Below are 19286 nucleotides of genomic sequence, written 5' to 3'. Positions count from 1 at the left end.
TAGTGCTACGGGTGCATGTCTGGACTCTAGAGGTAAAGGCACCGTCCCCGCATGTTGTTCCCAGGAAAAAAACAACGTCCCGACAATCAGCAATGACATAGGATCCACACGAAGAAGAAGTGATAAATGAGCGACGAGGAATGGGAAACTTTGTGGTTCAGAGGGTCCAGAACATCGCAAACAGACTGCCTAATGCCAGCATGAGCGTACCGAAGCTCCGCACCTCCGCGGATCGAGGCCCGCCGGAAGGCTGGATTACGGTCAACTCTCCGGGCTGGCCGTACACCCTCACATACGATACCTCGAAATAAGCGGTGTCATAGTTCGATGGATCTCCGAGGACCCAGTCGTTGTAACAAACACCGGTGCATGTCTGGTAAAACACGCTCGCGGCCCCGGCATAATCTACCCACAGCAGATGCAAGGTCATGATGTCAGTCAACAACTTGCGCTTCTCGGACAGACGCGCTCCGGTTATTCACGAGCGCAGTGGGAGAGACTCACCGCCGCATAACGTAATATCGAAGACCAGTTCCTGGGGCTGGAAGAACTCGTTCACGGAGCAGTCGTCCGCCGGCCAGTTGGCCACTGGGATCCCGAGTGTCGACGTGTCGATGCTGCTCACGTTCCCTTGCAACGAACTGGGAAGGTCTGTGCGCTTGTTTCCCATGACAGGTAAGCTTATTTCGCGTGGATCACGGGCGCGGACATACGTTGAAAAACCAAATGCTGCAATGGAGGGTCCAGATGCAATTAGACCGGCAGTCTGGAATGAGGTCGGGAAAGCGGCTCACGATATTCCATCAATGGCGAACTCGGTGACATACACGCCGCCGCCAGCCTTCGCGAATGCTAATACACGAGGCCTCAGATACAAGGGGACGTTCGCATCCTGGGCACCGCTTACCCTCGCCGTACGAGGCTGGATCCGGGTTGGTAATGATACATCCTTGGTTGCTGTTGGCCTGGATCGAGCAATCCGTCGAGTTGATTAGGGTGCTAGACTGTACGGCGTTCGAAGAATGTGTACACCCCTACGCGAAATGAACGTCCTTGAGATCTAGACTCGGGACTAATGAACCGGAACATGGTTAGAGACGTACAGGGTTCGTGTGTAATCCCATGTGACCCCGTGCATCTTGGTTCACCGCTTCGAAGGTGTCGATCTGAGCAACACGGTATCTGCATTGACGAAGCTCGCGGTCTATCAGGTACGAGACTCACCTCGCCTCCCAGCGGCCATGCGGGTGCGGAGGACCAAAATGCACCCCATACCGAGCACTGGTATCCGGGGTCGTCAGCGCAGCAACTTCGTGCGTACAAAACGGAACCGAACGTACCCCGTATGGTACGTGGAGTATATCCGCGACCCACACGGACCCCACTGTGAACTGATCGCTCGACGATATGCGGATAGAGTTACGGTTCTGGTTGAACTTGAGCGTGCTCGAATTGTCAACCTTCATGATAGCATTGCCCGCGTCATTGACGAACGCTAGGTTGTTGTGGAAGGCGTCTGTGTCATCCAAGAAGCTTAGAAGTTCGCAGCGGCGCGTCAGTATGGGCTCTCCGCGGCGATTGGGAGTGGAGCGTCTGAGCGTACTTGACATTGCCATTCGTGAGGTTGTCCCCTGTGGCCGAGTTACCGTAAGGTGAGTGCGATCCTCGCGGACGGAGATGGAGCAGACAGGAACTCACTGTTGCCGTAAAACGACCATCCGTCGAAGAACGTCTCTCCAGAGTACTCCTTAACTAGGTTATACTGGGCTAGGACCGCCGCGGGCAGGAGGAGCGACACGCACACAGCGCATGTTGAGGGGAACATGGTGGCGACGTGCAAAAAGTGTTGAGCCCTGCGCGTCCCTTCAATGGAAGGCCGCCGAGTGTTATAAGGCGGGGATTGGCGGTGCTTGCTTCCGAATGACAGAGGCACCGAACCGCACGTCTCTGTTGAAAACTCCGAACAGCAAGCGCCAGGACCTGAACGCTGAGCTATCAGGGCTGCTGTCAGTACTGTATAGGACTGCTACCGGGACATTTGATAGGTACCTGGGGCGACGAGGGGGATCTGAAAGTGAGGGAGGAAGCAGGGCACGTCGTGCATGCTGAGAGCCGAGACGCAGCGATAATGACGCGCGGCGAGCCTGGAATAGATGTCATCGTGATCTGTTGGGTGGGGCGTTATTGGTGCGGCTTGAATATATTGCAACTTGAACCTTCCAGCTGCAGCGTCTGCGAGTGGAATCTCGAGACAGCTGCAGGTGTTCAGTATGAAATGGGAAGGCTGCTGCTCAGCGGCATTATCAGGCAGATAGAGCTTGGCTGGCACAGTGTGATTGGTGCTGAGCGAAGCGCATAAGGGCGAGCAGAATCAATCCTTCAAGCGTATAAAACCCGCCGGCATCCTCAATCGGACGCCTGCACCCACGAGCGGGTGTTCGATTTTCCCACACAAGCCCCGAAGGGGCAAGATTGTTCCTGGCCGTTCATTCTGCTCGACGCAGGGGCTGAAGAGGGCCTGAAGCTTCACGAAGAAGGCCTGAGGAAAGGCCGGCAGCTGAGGCCTGAGGAAGGGCCGGAAGCAGAAGAATGTCGCATAGCAAGCGGGAGGTTCGACAGCAGAGAACACGCCGGCGGAGTCAATAGCGAAGGGCCTAAGGTGCCCCGTCTTACTGTCAACGCAAGTCTTGATGAAACGTCGGCTTTGCTAGGTAGGAGACAGCTGCCAGTGGGGACGACATGGAAATCGAAGCAAACGGATCTTGAGCTTGAGACTCGCGGGTTGAGGACAGAACTTACGCGTTGCCAGTGAGCGAATCCTGGCGGTGCCAGTAAAAGAACCCGTTAAAGTTCCATTGTCGCGAACTTACGGTCCCGGGCCTCCAGATTTCAGATAAGAAGTGCCGAGTGTGGGCAACATGTCTCGTGATCATGGTGAGTAGGGTGGCGTGTCTACTTTCCGCGCAATAAGCGACTCGAAGGTTTCCATCAACGCAGTTAGAACTCACGCGCATCCGCTACTTCGACCGTAATTGGACCTAGGTATAGTCGGAAGGCGTGCCGAAGGTTGCGCGGATATAACTTTGCTACCTCCTAGGACCGTCTAAAAATCGCTACCTGTTGTTACATAGCTTGCAATTGTGAACCTTCGCCTGGAAACTGGTGTTCCATTGCCTCAGATTCGACGAATAATAGAACGGACAAGATATAGCCCCAGATCAGAAGATGAAAATGCGCGCGAAGTTGAGGTCGTGGCAACGCAGCATATATGAGGATGGGGATATATTCGAGTACTGGGAACCGGCCTTGTAGGATTCGGCGGGTTGATGGGCACACATAAGTATGAGGGGGCGTTGAAGTTGAAGAACAGGGCCTTGTCGGTGGAGGATGCAGCGGAAGGAGTAAAATGCGACCTTCGGTAGGGACTCCCAGTCGAGGGGCTCGCTTTCGAACGTCAAATTCACAAGCGCCCGTTGACAGTGTCGCGCCGGCTCGCAGTGGCATCGCTTTGATCCCCAACCACCAGATGAGTACTTGAGTCGCTGCATACGAGTACGGCAGGATGTGCACCACGGTCGGTCAGGATTCGATATCCCTCATATGACCTCAGCAAGAACATCGAACATATACGTAGCTGCGTACAACATCGCAGCCAGACCCGTGTTTGACTACCTGTAAGTCTCCGCCTTGGTCGAGACTCTGAAGCTAATATTAGATATACTTAGAAAGTCTTAGATGAGATAATGCCGGGCAAGAACGCGTTCTCCATCCTTGTTCTTCTCGTACTACTGCCAGCGCCTGCAATAGACTCCCACTGGCTCTCCTGATATGTACGATAGCATCCTCCTTTCTACCATGTCCGCTCTCGGGGTCCACCATGAACGCAACATCCTTCTCTCCGGTAAGCAAACGCACATCATTGGCGGTGTCTTCTCCCAGGAAGATCAACGATCCCGTTGGGGACTCCGTGCGCGCAAGCACGTTGACGTGGCCAATATGGCCGTATGACATTGATGATGCAAAGGGTGCCGTCCCCGAAATGGTCGTCTGCGTGGGGAAAGGGCCCGATGGACGTGCTCAACTCGGCCGCTGTAAAAGAAGCGTGTGCGCTCGACCGGGATGGTCTCATGGAGGATGTCTGACTTTGCACTTGCAGGAAATCCGCGGTCTAGCAGCTCGCGACTCCCCTTCGCTGACGACGAAGATGGCTTCCGGGAACCGTGTTGCATCCACTTCGCGATCAGCACCTGAGCCGCGGGGGATAACTTGTCCACATCACGCCTTATCCCGAGACCAAACAACAGGTGCGTGTCTGACGGTTTGTGGCAGAGGGAGAACGCGAGGGACGGGCAGGTGCTTATCTCCTCGGGCTTCGCTCCCTGGGTGTAGTAGAGCTGCAGGGGTAGCTTGATAATTCCCACTTCCACCGCCGATACTTCGATGTACGCTTGGTCTGGTTTCGGCTTCGGAAGGGACGGTTCGGGATGGGAGGACGCTATGGAGAGGCGAGAGCGTGGTTGAGACAGATGATTTGTGGGTGCAAGTGGGTACACTTTGACATCACAGTCCGGCTGTTTGGACATTCGGTGCGTATCTCAGTAAGATCTCATGAGCACTGATGATTACCGGCGCCCATACCATGCGTGGTGATGCAGGACTTAGCGGAGGTTGAAGAATTCCAAAGGAACGGGTACCCTTACGTTATTCAAGACCGCAGGTACGTAGTAACGTCTTTTACTTGGTTCCCTATAACACTGTGGCAGAGTCGATTCCCGATCCAACCTGCTCAGTAAGGAGATGCCACCGTGGACTACGTACGGCATACTCGAGCAGCGGGACAAACGTACCATACCGTATTCAGCACACGAAAAGCAGACCATCAAAATCATCATCTGACTGAGGACCACCTGAACCGAACGACATGCGGTCGAACAGAAGCATTCGCGGGCTCGGTCCCGGTAGCACCCCTGTTCCATACACGACATGCATGAAACGTCTCCGCGTGAGCATCGTCGCCCGCCGCTCGATCTCTCCGAACTGCAACTCCCGGCCGTACGCTGCCAACGCGGCCCTGTACTGCCCTGAAAGTACGGCTTCCGTGTGATGCTGCCCACACCACAACGACCCCTTGTGGCTCGCTCGCCCAATTTGACCAACTTCAGTAATCGGCCATATTCGGGGAATGGTGCCGAGGCTGTCCAGCAGTCACTCGCCAGGCCCAAAGAATAAGGCGGCGCATCCGCGAGCCGAGTCGCGCTCGAGGAGGATCCGCGCTCGGACGACCCCTCTGCAGCAGACGTTCTTTTGACCATATACAGCGCCCCAGGGCCGACCGAATCGCAGCCGAACGAGTCGATGGAGGTAAGTATCTCCTCGGCCTCCTCGCCTTGACTGGATTGGATACAGAGCATCGGGACAGTGTGTGGCCCCGGGCCCCAAGAGGGATTCTGGGTCAATGGTGGTGTCAGAATGGGGCAGCGACGCATCTGTTGAAGACGTCGCTGGGGGGAAATATAGCCGGCCTCTATGCGCCGGTAGAATCTGACCAAGCCGCTCATTTTGTGGTTCAAGGTGGATGCAGAGCGTCATGAGGCCGGGCTAGACGTCGTGTCAACGTTACTAGACTGTATGGCATCCACACCGAGGAGGCGCCAACACGTCCTCCGATTTCACCCGATCGGAAAGGAAGCGCCGACTCGCTGCTAGTTACATAGTTAATCATCATGATGTCGACTTTGTATGACCCCAGTATCGTTCAGGATAAACGTTCTTAGAGTATTTCATGCACGTCTATTGCGCCCGTCTCTCACTACATTCTCAGGCTCGCCGGCAGGGCTCAATTCTGCCGTGGACAAGTCCATCCTCAGCTGGCTGACATCATGTTCGACGACGAGACCTGTCGCTTCTGTCGAAGTCCACCCCAACAGACCCCGCATCGGTCTCTCACGAAAGCGGAGCCGTTGCTCTTTGACAACAGAGATCGCGGCAAGCTTTGTCCTGTCCCGGCCTCTCGTCGATGGTGCGCACGAAGGTAAGTTCCGCCATTCTGTGATTCCGGTACAGTGGAGGTTACTGAATGAAAGACATTTTTTGGCATTGGCATTTTGCTTTCCGCATTCTCTAGCTACGAAGTACCATACCAGAAGGCGCCATGATACCGATCACAACTTTGGTTCTCGGACTAGGGCTTATCCCTGGCGTCTGGGCCACTTTTTTGAAAGCTATGTTTTCACTGATGGTTGACGACGTGAATAGTAGAATTCCCTAGGTATCACGCATCTCTCATGAACCCTTACAGTGAAGAGAGGATCAACATCAGGAAAAATATACTTGTATCGAGAGGACTCTCGAGCCTCGAGAGCCAAGATATCCCTGATACACAAGTACCCCCTCTGCGATCACTCGATAGACGCACACGTGGCTCTCGAGCACTCGATAGCACTCGCCGAGACACCCGATAGCCTCCGATATACCAGATAGATGGAGCATTAAGACCACGAGCGTCGAGCACTCAAAGATATGAAACGACTAAAATAAGTATATTTGGCTATGTAATTACATGACAATACAACATATAAATGAAAGACGACCGGGCGAGGAGAGAACACGGGGAGAGCGGACGAGAATAGCGGGCAAGCAGCGGTGAGCAGGGCACAATAGGAGTGCAGATGTGTGCAAGAGGAGTGCAGACGAGCAGGCGAGAAGGGTGGGCGAGCAGACCAAGCAAGGAGAGCATGACGACAAGGGAGGGCGAGGAGAGTCGATGAACAGACCAGACGAAAGCAGGCGAGTAGAGGCGAAAAGAGCGGGTGGAGAGACTGAGATGCGAGTATGGCGGGAAGGCGAAGTGTGCGAGGAAAGGGCCGAGGGGCGAGCAGAGTCAGCGAGCAGAGCAAGCAAAGAGCAGATGAATATAGTGCGCGAGGAGAGAACGCGAGAGGAGAGCTCGAGGAGGGAGCGCGAGGAGGGGGCGCGAGGAGAGAGCGCGAGGGGAGAGCGCGAGGGGAGTCGGCGCGGACAAAGGGAGCAGGTGAGGAGAGCACGCGAGAGAGCGGGCAGAGAGAGCAGAGAGAGAGCGGGTCGAGGACGTGCGGGAGGACATTGCATGAGAAGAGTGGGCGAGGAGAGCGGGCGAAGAGAGCGGGAGAGGAAAGCAGGCAGAGAGAGAGGATCGCTAGCTTACAGATGTCTGTGAGATCTTGCTTGTGTTTTCCTTGTCATCGTTGATGAACTTGACCTGTCTTGTGTATATCTGATCTTGATGATGGACAGCGACAGTGGTGAGGGACTTGGAGAACGGCAACGCTGGGGGTAAAGAAGAGAAGCGACGAGCTCGGAGTCAGTGCCAGCTCATCAAGAGGAGCAAGGTCACGTGGCACCTTCAGGGCAGGCTGTGTGATACTTCAGCTTTTCTGCACGAAGTGCCGACTCGTAAGTTCAAGCTAATTGTACTGCTAAATCTTACTAGTGCGACATCTCACTGTTTTGTGCCATCCGAGGAACATATAGGGGCCATAAAACATAATCTTGGCGTTCTCTCTCCACCTGTGCGTCTACGGAGGTCTACCGACCGCTCAGTGGCTATGCAGGAGGTCTCTCGAGTCTCTCGAGCCTCGGGAGCTCTGGGGGGGAGCTCTCGAGATTTCGGTTTTTCCTGATGAAGGGATTCATAGAGACGCACAGCTCTATCGCTAGCCTGCTGTGTGGTTTGTATGGAGTGAGTGGCCTGACATTTTACTACGCACACTAGCTGATGGCACCCCTTGCAGCGTACTTGACTACATGTCTGCCATCCGAAGGTGCCCTACAGCATCACGACAAACCAACTAGAGCTCCGTGACCCTCGCATTTTCAGTCTCGCCTCGAATCTGTGCCGCGTGAGCATGTTCTCAGTAATCCTTGCGAACTCTAATGTTGAGTTGATCGGCAAGGATATATCACGCCGGTATAGTGTTGCGACTAATGTAGACAGCTGGAGATTATTCATTCTCCTTCTAGCAAGTCTCCCCTGCGTACCCATGACGGCCTCTACGGTGTACGGGCCTTTGCTTGTACGGGCGTCATCTTATCTCACATTTGCCGAATATCGTTACTGAAGTCGGCCCTTGACAGCCGGATCCGGGATCAGACGCAGCTGGCCATGCGTCTTACCGCAGCAGCAGGAGCGCTAACGGACTTGACTCCGGTCTCTCGAACTTCTCCGACATCCTTCATCTCAATCGCCACCATGAATCTTTACGAACAAGCTCTCTTGTTGGGGAAGAATGCGGAGCGGGCAGATCAAGACCCAGATGTCGGGTGAGACATTCCTCTGCCTCCGTACTCTCGCTGCGATGACTGACCAGTGACACCATTTGGACAGCGTCGACGAGGTATGTAGTAGGCCTGCCAGTACCTATCATAGCCTGACTGGCATCTTAGCTCTTCAACATCCTCGATATTCTGAAAGCTACTGAACGTGGCATTCGATTTGCAATCAACGCACGCGCACCAATGCACAGAATTTTACTACCTCAATTGATCATCGCCATATTCGCGTTCATACCGACCCCTGCGTACAAGCCGAGCGATAACTTCCAGGCTATATGCGGGCCTTATCTCATGGGTTCGACCACAGAACTGCGTCCTATAACTCTCGTCTGCAAGCTCTGGCGCTCCTTGGCGCTCGGGACGTCGACTCTCTGGTCCAGCCTCTCGTGCGGAAATCCCAAGCAATCAACCATGGTCGTCGGATCTCCCTATCGTCCCCCTGTTCATATCTCGCGCATTCCGGTGACTTGCATTAGTGCTGGCCCTTTGTACGTACACGCGGAGGCCCCGGATTCCGACTACGGACATGCTTGCACGACATCCTCATTTCTGAGCGAACATGGCGCCCAAGTTGAAGAACTGCATATTATGCTTCACGCCAACGCAAGTGAATTCAGCGATGCCCTATGGGGAGCAGATGAAATACCGCTACCCCCGTCTCTATCATTCGAATCGCCGACATCGTTGCGACGATTGGCTATACACGGTGTAGGTCGACACGAAGGCTTCTGGCAGGATAGAACCTTGTTTGGGGGCGCACGCCTGGACCTGTCGTCCCTGGCCATGTGGGGCGTCCCCTTCCTTCCACTCAACCCCATGGGCCCGTCGTTGACGCGTTTGCTCCTCGTGAACCATACGCTTCGTTACGATGGCGGACACGAAGGAGCCATACCCATCCGGAACCTCCTACGGTTTCTTTCATCGACCCCCAGCCTGGAGCAGGCGTACCTGGAGGGAATCGCAGTGTGCGGGGACGACCCCGGAACCTTGCCTATGGTGCCCATGCCGCACGCTCGGAAGCTACTCATCACCTCCGGCCGCGGCGCAGCCCAGCTTGTGTCTCATCTCAAGCTACCCGAGACCTGTCTCCTGAGGCTCGAAGGAGACGTGCGTTTCCCGGAGCAGAACGAGGACCTGAGTTCTGCCATTGCTCGATTGGGATGGAACAGCAGGAAAGCGCATGTACTGTGGGAGGGAGGCTGGAATGGAAGCGCGGGGTTCGTCTCGCTCCAATTGATCAATGGGTCCGCAGGTGGTCTCCGAGTGGACCTCAGCTCCCGCACGACCGGGACAGATGCCGAAGTCGCCCAAGCCATCCGCGCATTCCTGTCTGTCTCGCCGTTCGTCACCACGGAGGAGCTGTGGCTGTCCGGTACCAAGACAGCCGACCTCCTCAGCGAGACTGGTGGAGTCATTTCCCCTCTCTCCGCGCTAACAACGCTGCATATCCTCAACCTGAAGTCGCTGGACCGTCAGAACGCCGGCATACTGTGGCCAAAATGGCCCAGAATCGGCTCCCTCGAGATAAAGGACACGCTTCCCAACCTGACCTCCCTGCACTATTGCTTGCCGAGCAAAGAGCGCATCTTCGACCTCGTGTCCCTCCTTCGTGCTCGAGCTAGCGCCAACCACCCGGTCACCCGCCTGTTTCTCTCGTGCAAACCATACTCACCTTCAGATGGCTCACTTAACGCAAACCATGGTGACCCGGAGGTCATTAGGATCATTGCGCAGGCGTCCGTGAGCGAGGTTGAGGTGGGGGAGGATCTGTATAATCGCTTCGCTTGGTGGAGTGTCGTTCCCAGCGAATGCACCGCGAAGGAAGAGGTGCACGGTCTCTGGCCCATCTGGGCTGAGGGCGTCACCAAATGGGCCGGCGCGGCACATCCTGGCACGCTATCTATCCATTCGGACGTAGCGTTCGGAACCAGCACTAGTACCAGTTCTGTGGGAGCAGGCGGTGCAGTCTTCGGAGGTAGTCTCTTCGATCGGCCACTGTAGCGGTACATACTTACCAGGGTGGAAAATCTTGGAGCAATTCAGCACCGCCTGGGTCCAGCAAAGGCTCGAGAGGGAGAGAGAGAAAGATAAATAGGGATTCTGGGCCTATGTACATGTCGACAGATTACAGCTAGGCATACACTCGCGATCCAGGATGACCGATGACGATGACGATGACGACGACAACACATGTTCGATTGGCACTACGACCGGAACCTCCGCCTGGATGTATGTAATTTGCTGCGGCGACTAAGAGCTCGGGGGAGGTGGGGGATATGGTATAGAGGGGATACGCATGACGGACACCCTAGCCAGGAGTAAGGCGTTGTAGTAGGCGAATAATAATCAGGAACGAAGCCAAGAAAGAAAGAGAAACCTGGGGCCCCTCGGGCCCATTTGCGTGTGTGCCGTGTTCGTGTGCTTGATCTGCGCGCCGTTCGCGTCTACGCCACCGCATATGTGCGTCTCGCCCCGGATGAGGTAAAACGAGACGACATGGCGACAGCAAGGTTTTGTGGGTTGCGAACGACGTTCAAGAGACAGCGACACGGAATGGCGAAAGTTGGATTTAAGAGGAAGTGGGAGTGGAGCCCCCCGGACTCTCGATGCCCATCTTCTTGCGCACGACCTCGAACGTCTTGAGCATCTTCCTCCTTGCCCCCAGGGCCGCGACGCCCTTCGCCTCAAGCTGGGGCTCATCCATCACGACCATGTCGCGCCAGTTCATCCCCTCGAAGTTCGGCGTGTACTTGTGCAGCCGCAGGCTCCGCAGCCACGCCGGAATGTCATCCAGCAACTTCGGGTCGACCTCCTCCTCGTCCTTCTTCTCGCCCCGCTGCCCCGGACTCTTCGTGTTCCCACCCCGGTTGCCCATACCCCGGTTCCCCCGCATTTGGTTCTGGTTCCCCAGCCCCATCCCGAAGGCGCCCAACCCGGGCTGTCCGAGCTGGCCGAGCTGGCCTGCCGCCGCCATTTGCATCGCGAGCATCTGCTCAGGAGAGAGACCCATGGCGGCCAGGTTCGACACGTTGAACATACTGTTGAAGGGGCTGACGGGCGCCATGCCCGCGGCAGCGAGGGCCGCCATGTTGAATCCGCCGGTACCTGGGAGCCCAAGCGCGGGGTTCGCCATGCCCATGTTGCCCATGCCGAACCCAGGCATGCCAAGGCCATTCATGCTGCCGTCGTCGCTGAACCGACCCGACGTGTTCGAGAGCGCAGGGCTCCGCGCACCGCCCCAGCCGACTTGGCCGCCGAACGCGTTCAGGTTCCCGTTACCGCTCACATTGCGCAAGTTGCGCGGTGGGCCGCCGTTCTGGCCCTGACCGTCGTCGTGGTCGTGCTGCGCGCCCTTCGACAGGCGGTTGAACTTCTTCGGGGGGTCGGACATGAGTGGCACGGGGGCAGCGCCTCCCCCGGTCCAGTCGTTGAGCTTCTGCGCAGCGGCGTCGAGGCTCTGACTCGGGTTCCGAGTATCCTTGAAGATCGGGATCAGGGGCGTGTTCACCATGCTCGCCCAGCTGCCGCCCGGCATAGGCGAAAGTTGGTCACCCTCGTCAACGCGAGGCGACTTGAGAGCGTTGGCAAGGCCCGAGAAGTCGGTACTCTTCGGGCGGGATGCAGAGCTCGGAGCGGGAATGGTGATCTCCTGCGCCGGAGAAGATGAACGCTCATCCACCTGTCCGAGCTGGTTCGAGCCCGAGCCCCAAGTGTTGCGGTCCCCGCCAACCTGAGAGGAGAGTGCGGGCGCGGAGATACGGTGAGCAGCATTGCTGGCCTTGAGTTTGGCGCGCTGCTGCGCGAGGGTCACCGCGGGGTCGCTGCCGTTGGCGTTGTTAGCAGACTCTGGCGAGAGGAAGTTGTTGCCGAGTCCCCCAGAGAAGTTGCGTGCGGTGGGCGACGAGGGGAGGTTGGACTTCAAGCCGGGTGACTTGAGGCTCATGCTCGCGAGCTTGGCCTCCATCTGGCTCTGCATGGAGCCGCCAACGGCAGGGGAGAGAAGGGCGGTCATAGGGTCGGACCTTGCCATCTGCTGGAGGACGGTGATGAAGAATCGAATCTGGACCTGCGTAGAATGTTGCAAAAGACTGTAAAGAGCGGCTGTGCGCTCGGCTTCGGAGAGAACCTTGAACCCTGTGGAATGATAGTGTCAATGACAGGTCTCAACAGGTGAAGGTATGATAGGAGCGCGTGCAAAGGGTCGCTTCTGATGGCAGCTGTGCGGCACGCTGACAACCTACTACAAACCTGCCATCTCCTCCAGCCGTCAAGGCCGAGTCTATGCAATGCAACTGGCAATAATGGGGGCAAACAGCAGGAATTGGAGCAGGCGGCCAAACCGAATGCTCAGGAACGAAGACGCCGAGGTGTCACGACATGGCTCCACTGCGCCATCACAGCAGCCGGTTATGCAGAGATCAAGATGCCATGGCCGACGAGGAGCTACTCAAGCCAGCGACAACTGCTGTAGTTGTGCCGCGGCATGCTCGATTGGGGAAAACGAGAAGGTGATGTTTGGGGTATGGAATGCACCGCCACGGATCAGGTGCCTTGCCGTTCCGCCACGGAGTGCGACTCGGAGCACACAGCACGGACGAACACTACGGCTAACGGTGCTTGCATATGGAGGCAAAATGGCGCACAGAGAAGGGATGTTGACCCGAGCGGAAATTTTACTCACATTGCTCGATGGCACTTAGTTCCTCCTTGAAATTGACGTCAAGAGAGGCGGCAGCCATTTCTTCCTAGGGGGGTGTTAATCGCAGGGCAAGAAAACAGCATACACTACACGCACCAGCGTCACCTCGTAGTTCTGGAAAGTCTCGAACCACTGGTCAATAGCTTCGGCTGGGGTAGGGGCCATTAAGCGCGGAGTCGACAGCAATCAAGGACCGTACGCACCCTCAGGGGTCTGGAACATGCCAGCACTGCCCAGGAGCTCGCTCGTAGGCCGCGCGCCGCCATTGGTCGCACCGGGGCGGGGAGAGGCGGGGGGCATGCCCTGGCCACCGACGGGGCGGGCAGAAGTGGGGCCCATGGAGGCACGGAAGTTGGGGGACCTGCCGCCGCCGGGTGCGGGGGACACGCTGGGGCTGGGGGGAGCGAGACTAGACATGTTTTGAAGAAAAGCTAAGGACTGCAAGTCGACGTCGAGTCGGGGTCGGGGCTGGCTAGAATCAAGCAACACGATCCGGGGGGCGTGCAACGATGTCTAGACAAGACCAGCGGAGCCTGCCGGTCTAGGAAATGACAAAGTCGGTGAGAAGACGGCTCGCGACGGCGACGAAGAGGTCGAGCACAACGTCGAGGACGATGAGGACAATGGGAAAGGAACGCAACGACTCCCGCTGCCAGCATAAGCCGTTGCCTCCAGCGCCCGTCCCGCCAAACACGGCCAAACATCCACTGTGGCTGCTATGCCCTGACAATGATCGCGCATCACACATCTGTTCCTCCAGACCGCCCGTTTCCACCGCCTCCCCGCCACGAGGCCCGACGTATTTCCAGCGTGCGTCGTCGTCGTCGTCGACGACGACGACAAAAGCAACAATACCCGTGAGAAGTCACTGGTGAGAGAGTAGTATTAAGGATGTCTCGGTCTTGTGCCGTGCCGCGAAGGGAATGTGCCACCGTGATCATGGCTATTCTTGTGAGCAGAGACAGTCTCATGGTCATCACACGAGCTGATAATGTTAGAGAACAGCGTGCGGTCTCTGTTGCGCTCGTTGTGTCATCTGTGCTCGCAGCGCTCACGACGCTTGTGCTATGAATAGCCGGAGCGTAACTCTCGGACCGAAGTAATTATTACGGAACGACGACTTCTTTCTGGTTGAGGTATGTTGTAACTTGCTACTCAGCGCATTTACTGCTGGCCGCCACCTCTTCGCTATGGGCTTGGACAGGTATGTGGTTTCATATTCTGTTACCATGGTCTAGCTGACAGGTCCTTCCTCAGGATGGCGCAGACTGCATCGATCCAGAAAACTATAGATAGCACTGGCAACAGCAGTCTTGCCTTCTGTGATTCTGGCTCTGCACAGTAACCGCTTAAGCAGCTCCCAACAGTCCTGAGATCTGGCGTTGCGACACTGGTCATACTCTAAGGACCAGACGTATGATCAGGTGTGTATTCCTCGTGTTCATCAACATCGACAACGATTGACGAAATCCTTGCATAGAAATGTGTGTTACATCATCATCTCGTAGTAGATCAGGGATATACGTTATACCGTCCATAATTTAACCTCTCTACTGTGTCTATACTCGGGCACCCAGCAGAGCTGCCTAACCACTAATATGAATCTCCAAATGCCACCACATCCCGACCTGTAACCATATGAAACCTCCCGGCCAAGTCTTGAGCAGCCCCTTCGATCCACGCCGGCCAATACATGTGCGTCTCCTCAAACGCCGTGCACTCCCGCGGCACGATCTTCCACCACGCATACCGGTCGTACAGATCCTCCCCAATCTCTACTTCCTTCACATGCGCATCCAAGGTCTTTCTAATCTCTTCCGCCTCGTATGTCGCCGCCCGCGTGTCGCGCGGAAGTCTGTACGAGACGACCAAGCGCACGACGGGATGCCCGGTGGCTGCACGGGCGCGCAGGAGATCCATGAGGCTTGACAGCCCACGCTTGTCTCGCAGACATACATGCAATGCCCTGAGATGCGGCAAGCTCCCGAACTCCGCTTCCCATCCGCCCCAAGCCGTACGTCGGGGCCACAGCGCCCCCGCATCCCGCGTGCTGAACGCGTTGAGACTGAGGAGGTGAATCGCGCGAGCTTCGCTGAGCGCCGGCTCGACGGCATCGAGCAGCACGCTTGTCTTCGTCCCGGACAGCCAGACCTCCTCTGCCCCGACGAAGGGCGGTTTAGACAGGATTGCTCGCATGGCCTGGACAAAATCCTCGTCGGTTCCGACGCTGCGGCAATACAGATCGATGCGCAGGCCTCCTTGTCCGTGGCTGTGGTCACGATTCTGCGAGGCGGGACCGACGACCTGGAGGGAGACATGCTGCAGCCCACCCCGGCCCCATCCGCGCCCGTCCCAGACGCAGTGTACCTTCGCCTGGGCCCAGCGCATCCGCTCCACTGCGCTCACGACGCTCTGTATCTCGCCCTCGCCCAACAGATCCGTCTCAAGTCTGACCAGGCAGGTCTGAGGCAGAGTGAGGCGTGACAGAAGGGACGCAGCTGCGGGGCCCGATGATAGACGCAGTTTGCGCAGCTGAGGCAGAGAGACCGTGGCTGGAAGGACTCTCGGATCCGTACTCTCGGCGAACCGCAACTCCTCGACGTACACCTCGCGCAGGGCGGGCATGCATGTGAGCATCCGGAGCACCCTGTCGACGGGGGGCAGTCCCTCGGGCGCACCGAAGTACCCGTGCGCGAGGACGAAGCGGGTCAGACGAGTACAGCGCTCGATGGCGAGGGTCGGGAGGAGGGGCAGGTTCTGCAGCGTCAGCGAGGTGAGCTCGAACACGGATGGGTCGAATAGCCGGCGTTCTGTGAAGGGGTAGCTTGTCATGGGCAGGATGCCGGAGCCCAGGAGGACCAGCCGCTTCAGGGCACGCGGTGACGCGGTCGAGAGGAGCACATCCCCGGCCATGGTGCCGCCGTGATACCCGGCATCGTAGACGCGCACGATGAGCTCTTCGATCTGGTGCCCGTGTGCTTTGAAGAAGTCCCTGTAGAGTGCATCATCAAGCGTAGGGATCTCCGCATAGACGGACAGTGGGATGTGCTCTCCAGGACAGCCTGGCGGTAGGCGGGAGACGTGGATGGGCGCGTTGTCTTCCTGATTGTACGAGTCGCGCACGCAGGAGACGCTCGACCAGAGGGCAGGGGTGTTGAGTGCAATGTGGCGCCAGATTCTGCATACGCCGAGCAGCGGGCGGAGCAGAGAGGTCGTCCTGATAGTGTAGGGCCCGGAAGCGTCGGCGATGAATGCCTTTAGGACGTCTGGGGTGTCAAGGCTCGTTAGAAGGGAGAAGATGTGGATGAGGAGCTCCGGGGGTATGGTTTGTATAGGAGCCAGTGTAGTTTGTCCATTGGTGTTGAGTATGTCCGCAGACATCTGCGATCAGCAAGGCTCGAAATAGTGCCAGCCGGTATGCGCAGGTCCGGGTTGTGGCGATCTTCTGTCCCTGTGCACGACATGAGTGAGTCTATGCGATCGTGCTAGAGAGGCGAGAACATGCGAACTTGTCCACTGGGCTCTAGCAAGCCTGCTCATATGCTATCGTCATCGTTGTTGGTTAAGACAAGGAGTCAGGACGACTTATTGGCAAGTGCAGTGGCGCTGCTGTGCACCGCAACGGGCGATCCGAAGGTGCCGCTCTGTTGCCGCTCGGCATCCTCGCTTGTGCGCTCACTCAGTCTCTCTAGCAGCTTCCCGGGCCTCAGATTCACAACCATTCAGCAAACATGAACATACCCCACCTGGAACGAATCTTGGAAGAAAAGATGACGTCCGAACAGTCTGAGGACAATTAATATTGCTTTGAGGTACCCCTTGAGTGGCCAGTAGGGTCTATGTACTATACATAGTATTGTATGGGTTCCGAACCTGTCGGGTCTCGTGTCCAATACTTGCTCTCACATTTCATCCCCATACCACATTAGGGCCAGCTTGTAAAGAGATACCACGAGTCAGCACTAATCCCTCCCTCAACCCAAAGCGGCCACCACATGTGTACGCCTTCCTTCGCCGTGCATTCGTGGGGAACGACGTTCCACCACGCAAATTCAGGGCGATCGTGCAAGTCTTCCCCTACTTCCACCTCCACACCGAACGCCCGTAGCATTCCAATAATTGTAGCACCGCGCTCGGGGTCGTAGTCGGTAGAGGATCGCTTGCTCGAAGGAGGCCTGGTTGAGATGAACAGGCGGGAGACGGGATGATTCGCGCGCGCGCGAGCTTCGAGGAGAGCGAGAAGCTTGTTATCGGAGGGGTGCTCGGAGGGGTGCTCGCTGTGTGGCAAGCGATAATGTAGACACGATAGTTTCGGAAGATTATCCATAGTGATTTCCCCCGACGCGGGGTTAGGCCACAACATCTCGGCACGATCGAAGGATTCCAGGTTGAGGACATGCAGGGTTGTAACTTCGGACAGGGGAGAGATTGGTGATCTCCTCCCGCTGAGGAGCTCGGCTACTCTCCAGCCAGACAGCCAGAGCTCTTCTACAGTGGCAAAAGGTCGAGTCGACAGAAGGGAGCGTATGAGCTGCGAGAAATCTAAGTCGGGTATCGGCCCTAGGAACCGCCCGGTAAGGTCTATTCGGAGGCCACCAGCTGCCCGGTTGATTACTTGCAAAGACGCAGATTCTCTGTGCCTCTCATCTTGGTACCTCTCTGGATCCACCCCCAATACTACATGCGCCTTCGTGCCTTCCCATCCGAGGAAAGCAATGGCGGATTCCAGAGCTCCATAAAGTAGCGAGACCATTCGGTCTTCGCGCAGCCTCACAAGGCATGTGTCAGGCAACCTAAGATGAGACAAGACTTGATATATGCTCTGACTGAACGTGATGGACAGCTTCCGGAGGCAGGGCATGGAGACAACAGGCAAGGGTTCGAGGTCCGTGTCTTGGGCCGCCGCGATACCATGGAGGTATACCAGCTCTAAAGCGACGTTCCCCGAGAGAAATCGAAGAAGGTTCCGGACGGGTATGGCACCTCGACCCTCGCAGTTGCGGAGTACACTGACGTTGTAGACGATGAGGCGCGTAAGCGATGGCCTTATCACATTGGTTGGAAAGAAGGGGATATTCCACATCAGCAGCGATGACAGGTTAAGATGGGAGCCTCCGAAGAGGGATCTGTCCCTCCATCCATCTCCATCGTTTCTGACAAAGCCGTACATAGAGAGACGTCGAAGCGAGGCCGGGGAGAAGGAGATAGTAGGGTGCAGTGGCTCTTCGTCTTCTCCTGCGGGCAGGGCAGCGTTCAGTTGCTCGATACGGAGTCTAACGTGCAGTTCTTCAATTCGATCACCGTGCTCCTCGAAAAAGGCGGATGTCATAGCGCTTTGACTATTTAGGTCTCGAACCTCTGCACCAACGTATAAAGGCCCGGCACCAACGCAAGTGATAGGAAGGCGTGATATTTGGAGAGGTCCGCGGATGTACTTCGCGAGGGTACGGGTAGCGTCGGAGAGGCTGGTCCACAGGGTTGGGGTATTAAATACCAAGGAGCGCCACAGCTTGCAGACGAGAGCGATAGGCAGCAGCGCTCTTGTGTCCTTCAGGGAATAAGGGCCACAGGGGGCTTGTATATCATCGTCGTCGAATATATAGCAGGGAACGAGCCCAAAGATGTTGATGATCAGGTCAGGAGGCAACATGCTGTTTATCGAAGCGCGTGCATTGATCGCCGACCGAATCCCATAGCATGCAACTTGTACGAGATCGAGGATGTCGTACAGCTAGAAGTCTCGTCAGCTCATGTACTCGTAACGTAGCTGATGAGTGTCTCGCACACCTTATCGACGCTGTGAAGGTACATAAGTATTAAATGATTGAGAGGTGAAAGAAACGTCCCGTACCTAAGATCGCCGTCTTCATGCGCTCGCTCCACCTTCATTGCCAACGAGCTGGCTTGCTCGTACAGATCCATTGAGAAAATCTAATTGAGAGGCTTGCCACAGAGAGTCGCCACAACGGTCAAGCAAGAAAGTGATGGTGAACGTATACTTGTAAGTTGTCTGAGTCCGCCACAGTGCCAGACCAATGACGCTGGATTGAGGGTCCGTAAACTCCGATTTATGGCCCAACTCACTGGCTCAATCGCCGCCTCAATATTGAAACTCCTACTAAGTCGCTTCATCTCATGAGTTTGAACATGAACTTGAAGATGTCTCAGACGTTGACGGGCCCGGGGACACGAGCACGACACGATACTTGTGCGACGCACGGCCGCAGATCGGGGCGCCACAGTATTAGTTATGAGTGTAAAGTAACCAGCTACAGAT

The 19286-nt window shown here is 56.4% G+C and overlaps 8 protein-coding genes across 8 annotated transcripts; 3 read left to right on the top strand and 5 right to left on the bottom strand.

Moving 5' to 3' along the window:
- Positions 1–157: 157 nt before the first annotated feature.
- Positions 158–1825, bottom strand: L226DRAFT_464611 (uncharacterized protein; the record flags this gene model as incomplete). The annotated part of the gene is made up of 10 exons (XM_067675873.1): positions 158–405; positions 505–658; positions 714–729; positions 795–852; positions 908–1034; positions 1104–1166; positions 1225–1281; positions 1341–1533; positions 1604–1631; positions 1699–1825. The coding sequence occupies 10 exons, from the start codon at positions 1823–1825 to the stop codon at positions 158–160; spliced, it is 1071 nt and encodes a 356-aa protein (XP_067534575.1).
- Positions 1826–3600: 1775 nt separating this feature from the next.
- L226DRAFT_523737 (uncharacterized protein) lies at positions 3601–4896 on the top strand (the record flags this gene model as incomplete). The annotated part of the gene is made up of 7 exons (XM_067678840.1): positions 3601–3674; positions 3840–3901; positions 3940–3967; positions 4025–4104; positions 4567–4586; positions 4656–4717; positions 4764–4896. The coding sequence occupies 7 exons, from the start codon at positions 3601–3603 to the stop codon at positions 4894–4896; spliced, it is 459 nt and encodes a 152-aa protein (XP_067534574.1).
- Positions 4897–6204: 1308 nt separating this feature from the next.
- L226DRAFT_92588 (uncharacterized protein) lies at positions 6205–6508 on the top strand. The gene has a single exon (XM_067687342.1). The coding sequence runs from the start codon at positions 6285–6287 to the stop codon at positions 6459–6461; it is 177 nt and encodes a 58-aa protein (XP_067534573.1). The 5' UTR covers positions 6205–6284; the 3' UTR covers positions 6462–6508.
- Positions 6509–6543: 35 nt separating this feature from the next.
- L226DRAFT_535895 (uncharacterized protein) lies at positions 6544–7299 on the bottom strand. The gene has a single exon (XM_067681004.1). The coding sequence runs from the start codon at positions 7105–7107 to the stop codon at positions 6556–6558; it is 552 nt and encodes a 183-aa protein (XP_067534572.1). The 5' UTR covers positions 7108–7299; the 3' UTR covers positions 6544–6555.
- Positions 7300–8754: 1455 nt separating this feature from the next.
- L226DRAFT_422974 (uncharacterized protein) lies at positions 8755–10257 on the top strand (the record flags this gene model as incomplete). The annotated part of the gene is made up of 1 exon (XM_067674596.1): positions 8755–10257. A coding segment is annotated over one exon (1503 nt), but the record flags the coding sequence as incomplete, so codon positions are not given.
- Positions 10258–10879: 622 nt separating this feature from the next.
- L226DRAFT_523735 (uncharacterized protein) lies at positions 10880–13426 on the bottom strand (the record flags this gene model as incomplete). Its single annotated transcript, XM_067678839.1, has 4 exons — positions 10880–12444; positions 12992–13055; positions 13106–13158; positions 13213–13426. The coding sequence occupies 4 exons, from the start codon at positions 13424–13426 to the stop codon at positions 10880–10882; spliced, it is 1896 nt and encodes a 631-aa protein (XP_067534570.1).
- A 1028-nt stretch (positions 13427–14454) lies between these two features.
- On the bottom strand, positions 14455–16573 carry L226DRAFT_488192 (uncharacterized protein). Its single transcript, XM_067677230.1, has 2 exons — positions 16519–16573; positions 14455–16460 (listed from the first exon to the last, which is right to left on the bottom strand). The coding sequence occupies exon 2, from the start codon at positions 16388–16390 to the stop codon at positions 14603–14605; it is 1788 nt and encodes a 595-aa protein (XP_067534569.1). The 5' UTR covers positions 16391–16460; positions 16519–16573; the 3' UTR covers positions 14455–14602.
- Positions 16574–16823: 250 nt separating this feature from the next.
- On the bottom strand, positions 16824–18924 carry L226DRAFT_535892 (uncharacterized protein). Its single transcript, XM_067681003.1, is given in 4 exon segments — positions 16824–18740; positions 18780–18781; positions 18797–18806; positions 18861–18924. The coding sequence occupies 1 exon segment, from the start codon at positions 18657–18659 to the stop codon at positions 16935–16937; it is 1725 nt and encodes a 574-aa protein (XP_067534568.1). The 5' UTR covers positions 18660–18740; positions 18780–18781; positions 18797–18806; positions 18861–18924; the 3' UTR covers positions 16824–16934.
- Between the last annotated feature and the right edge of the window lie 362 nt (positions 18925–19286).

The sequence above is a fragment of the Lentinus tigrinus genome, assembly GCF_003813185.1.
Source record: "Lentinus tigrinus ALCF2SS1-7 unplaced genomic scaffold L226scaffold_15, whole genome shotgun sequence".
NCBI lineage: Eukaryota > Fungi > Basidiomycota > Agaricomycetes > Polyporales > Polyporaceae > Lentinus > Lentinus tigrinus.
This window is presented reverse-complemented; position numbering and strand designations above follow the sequence as displayed.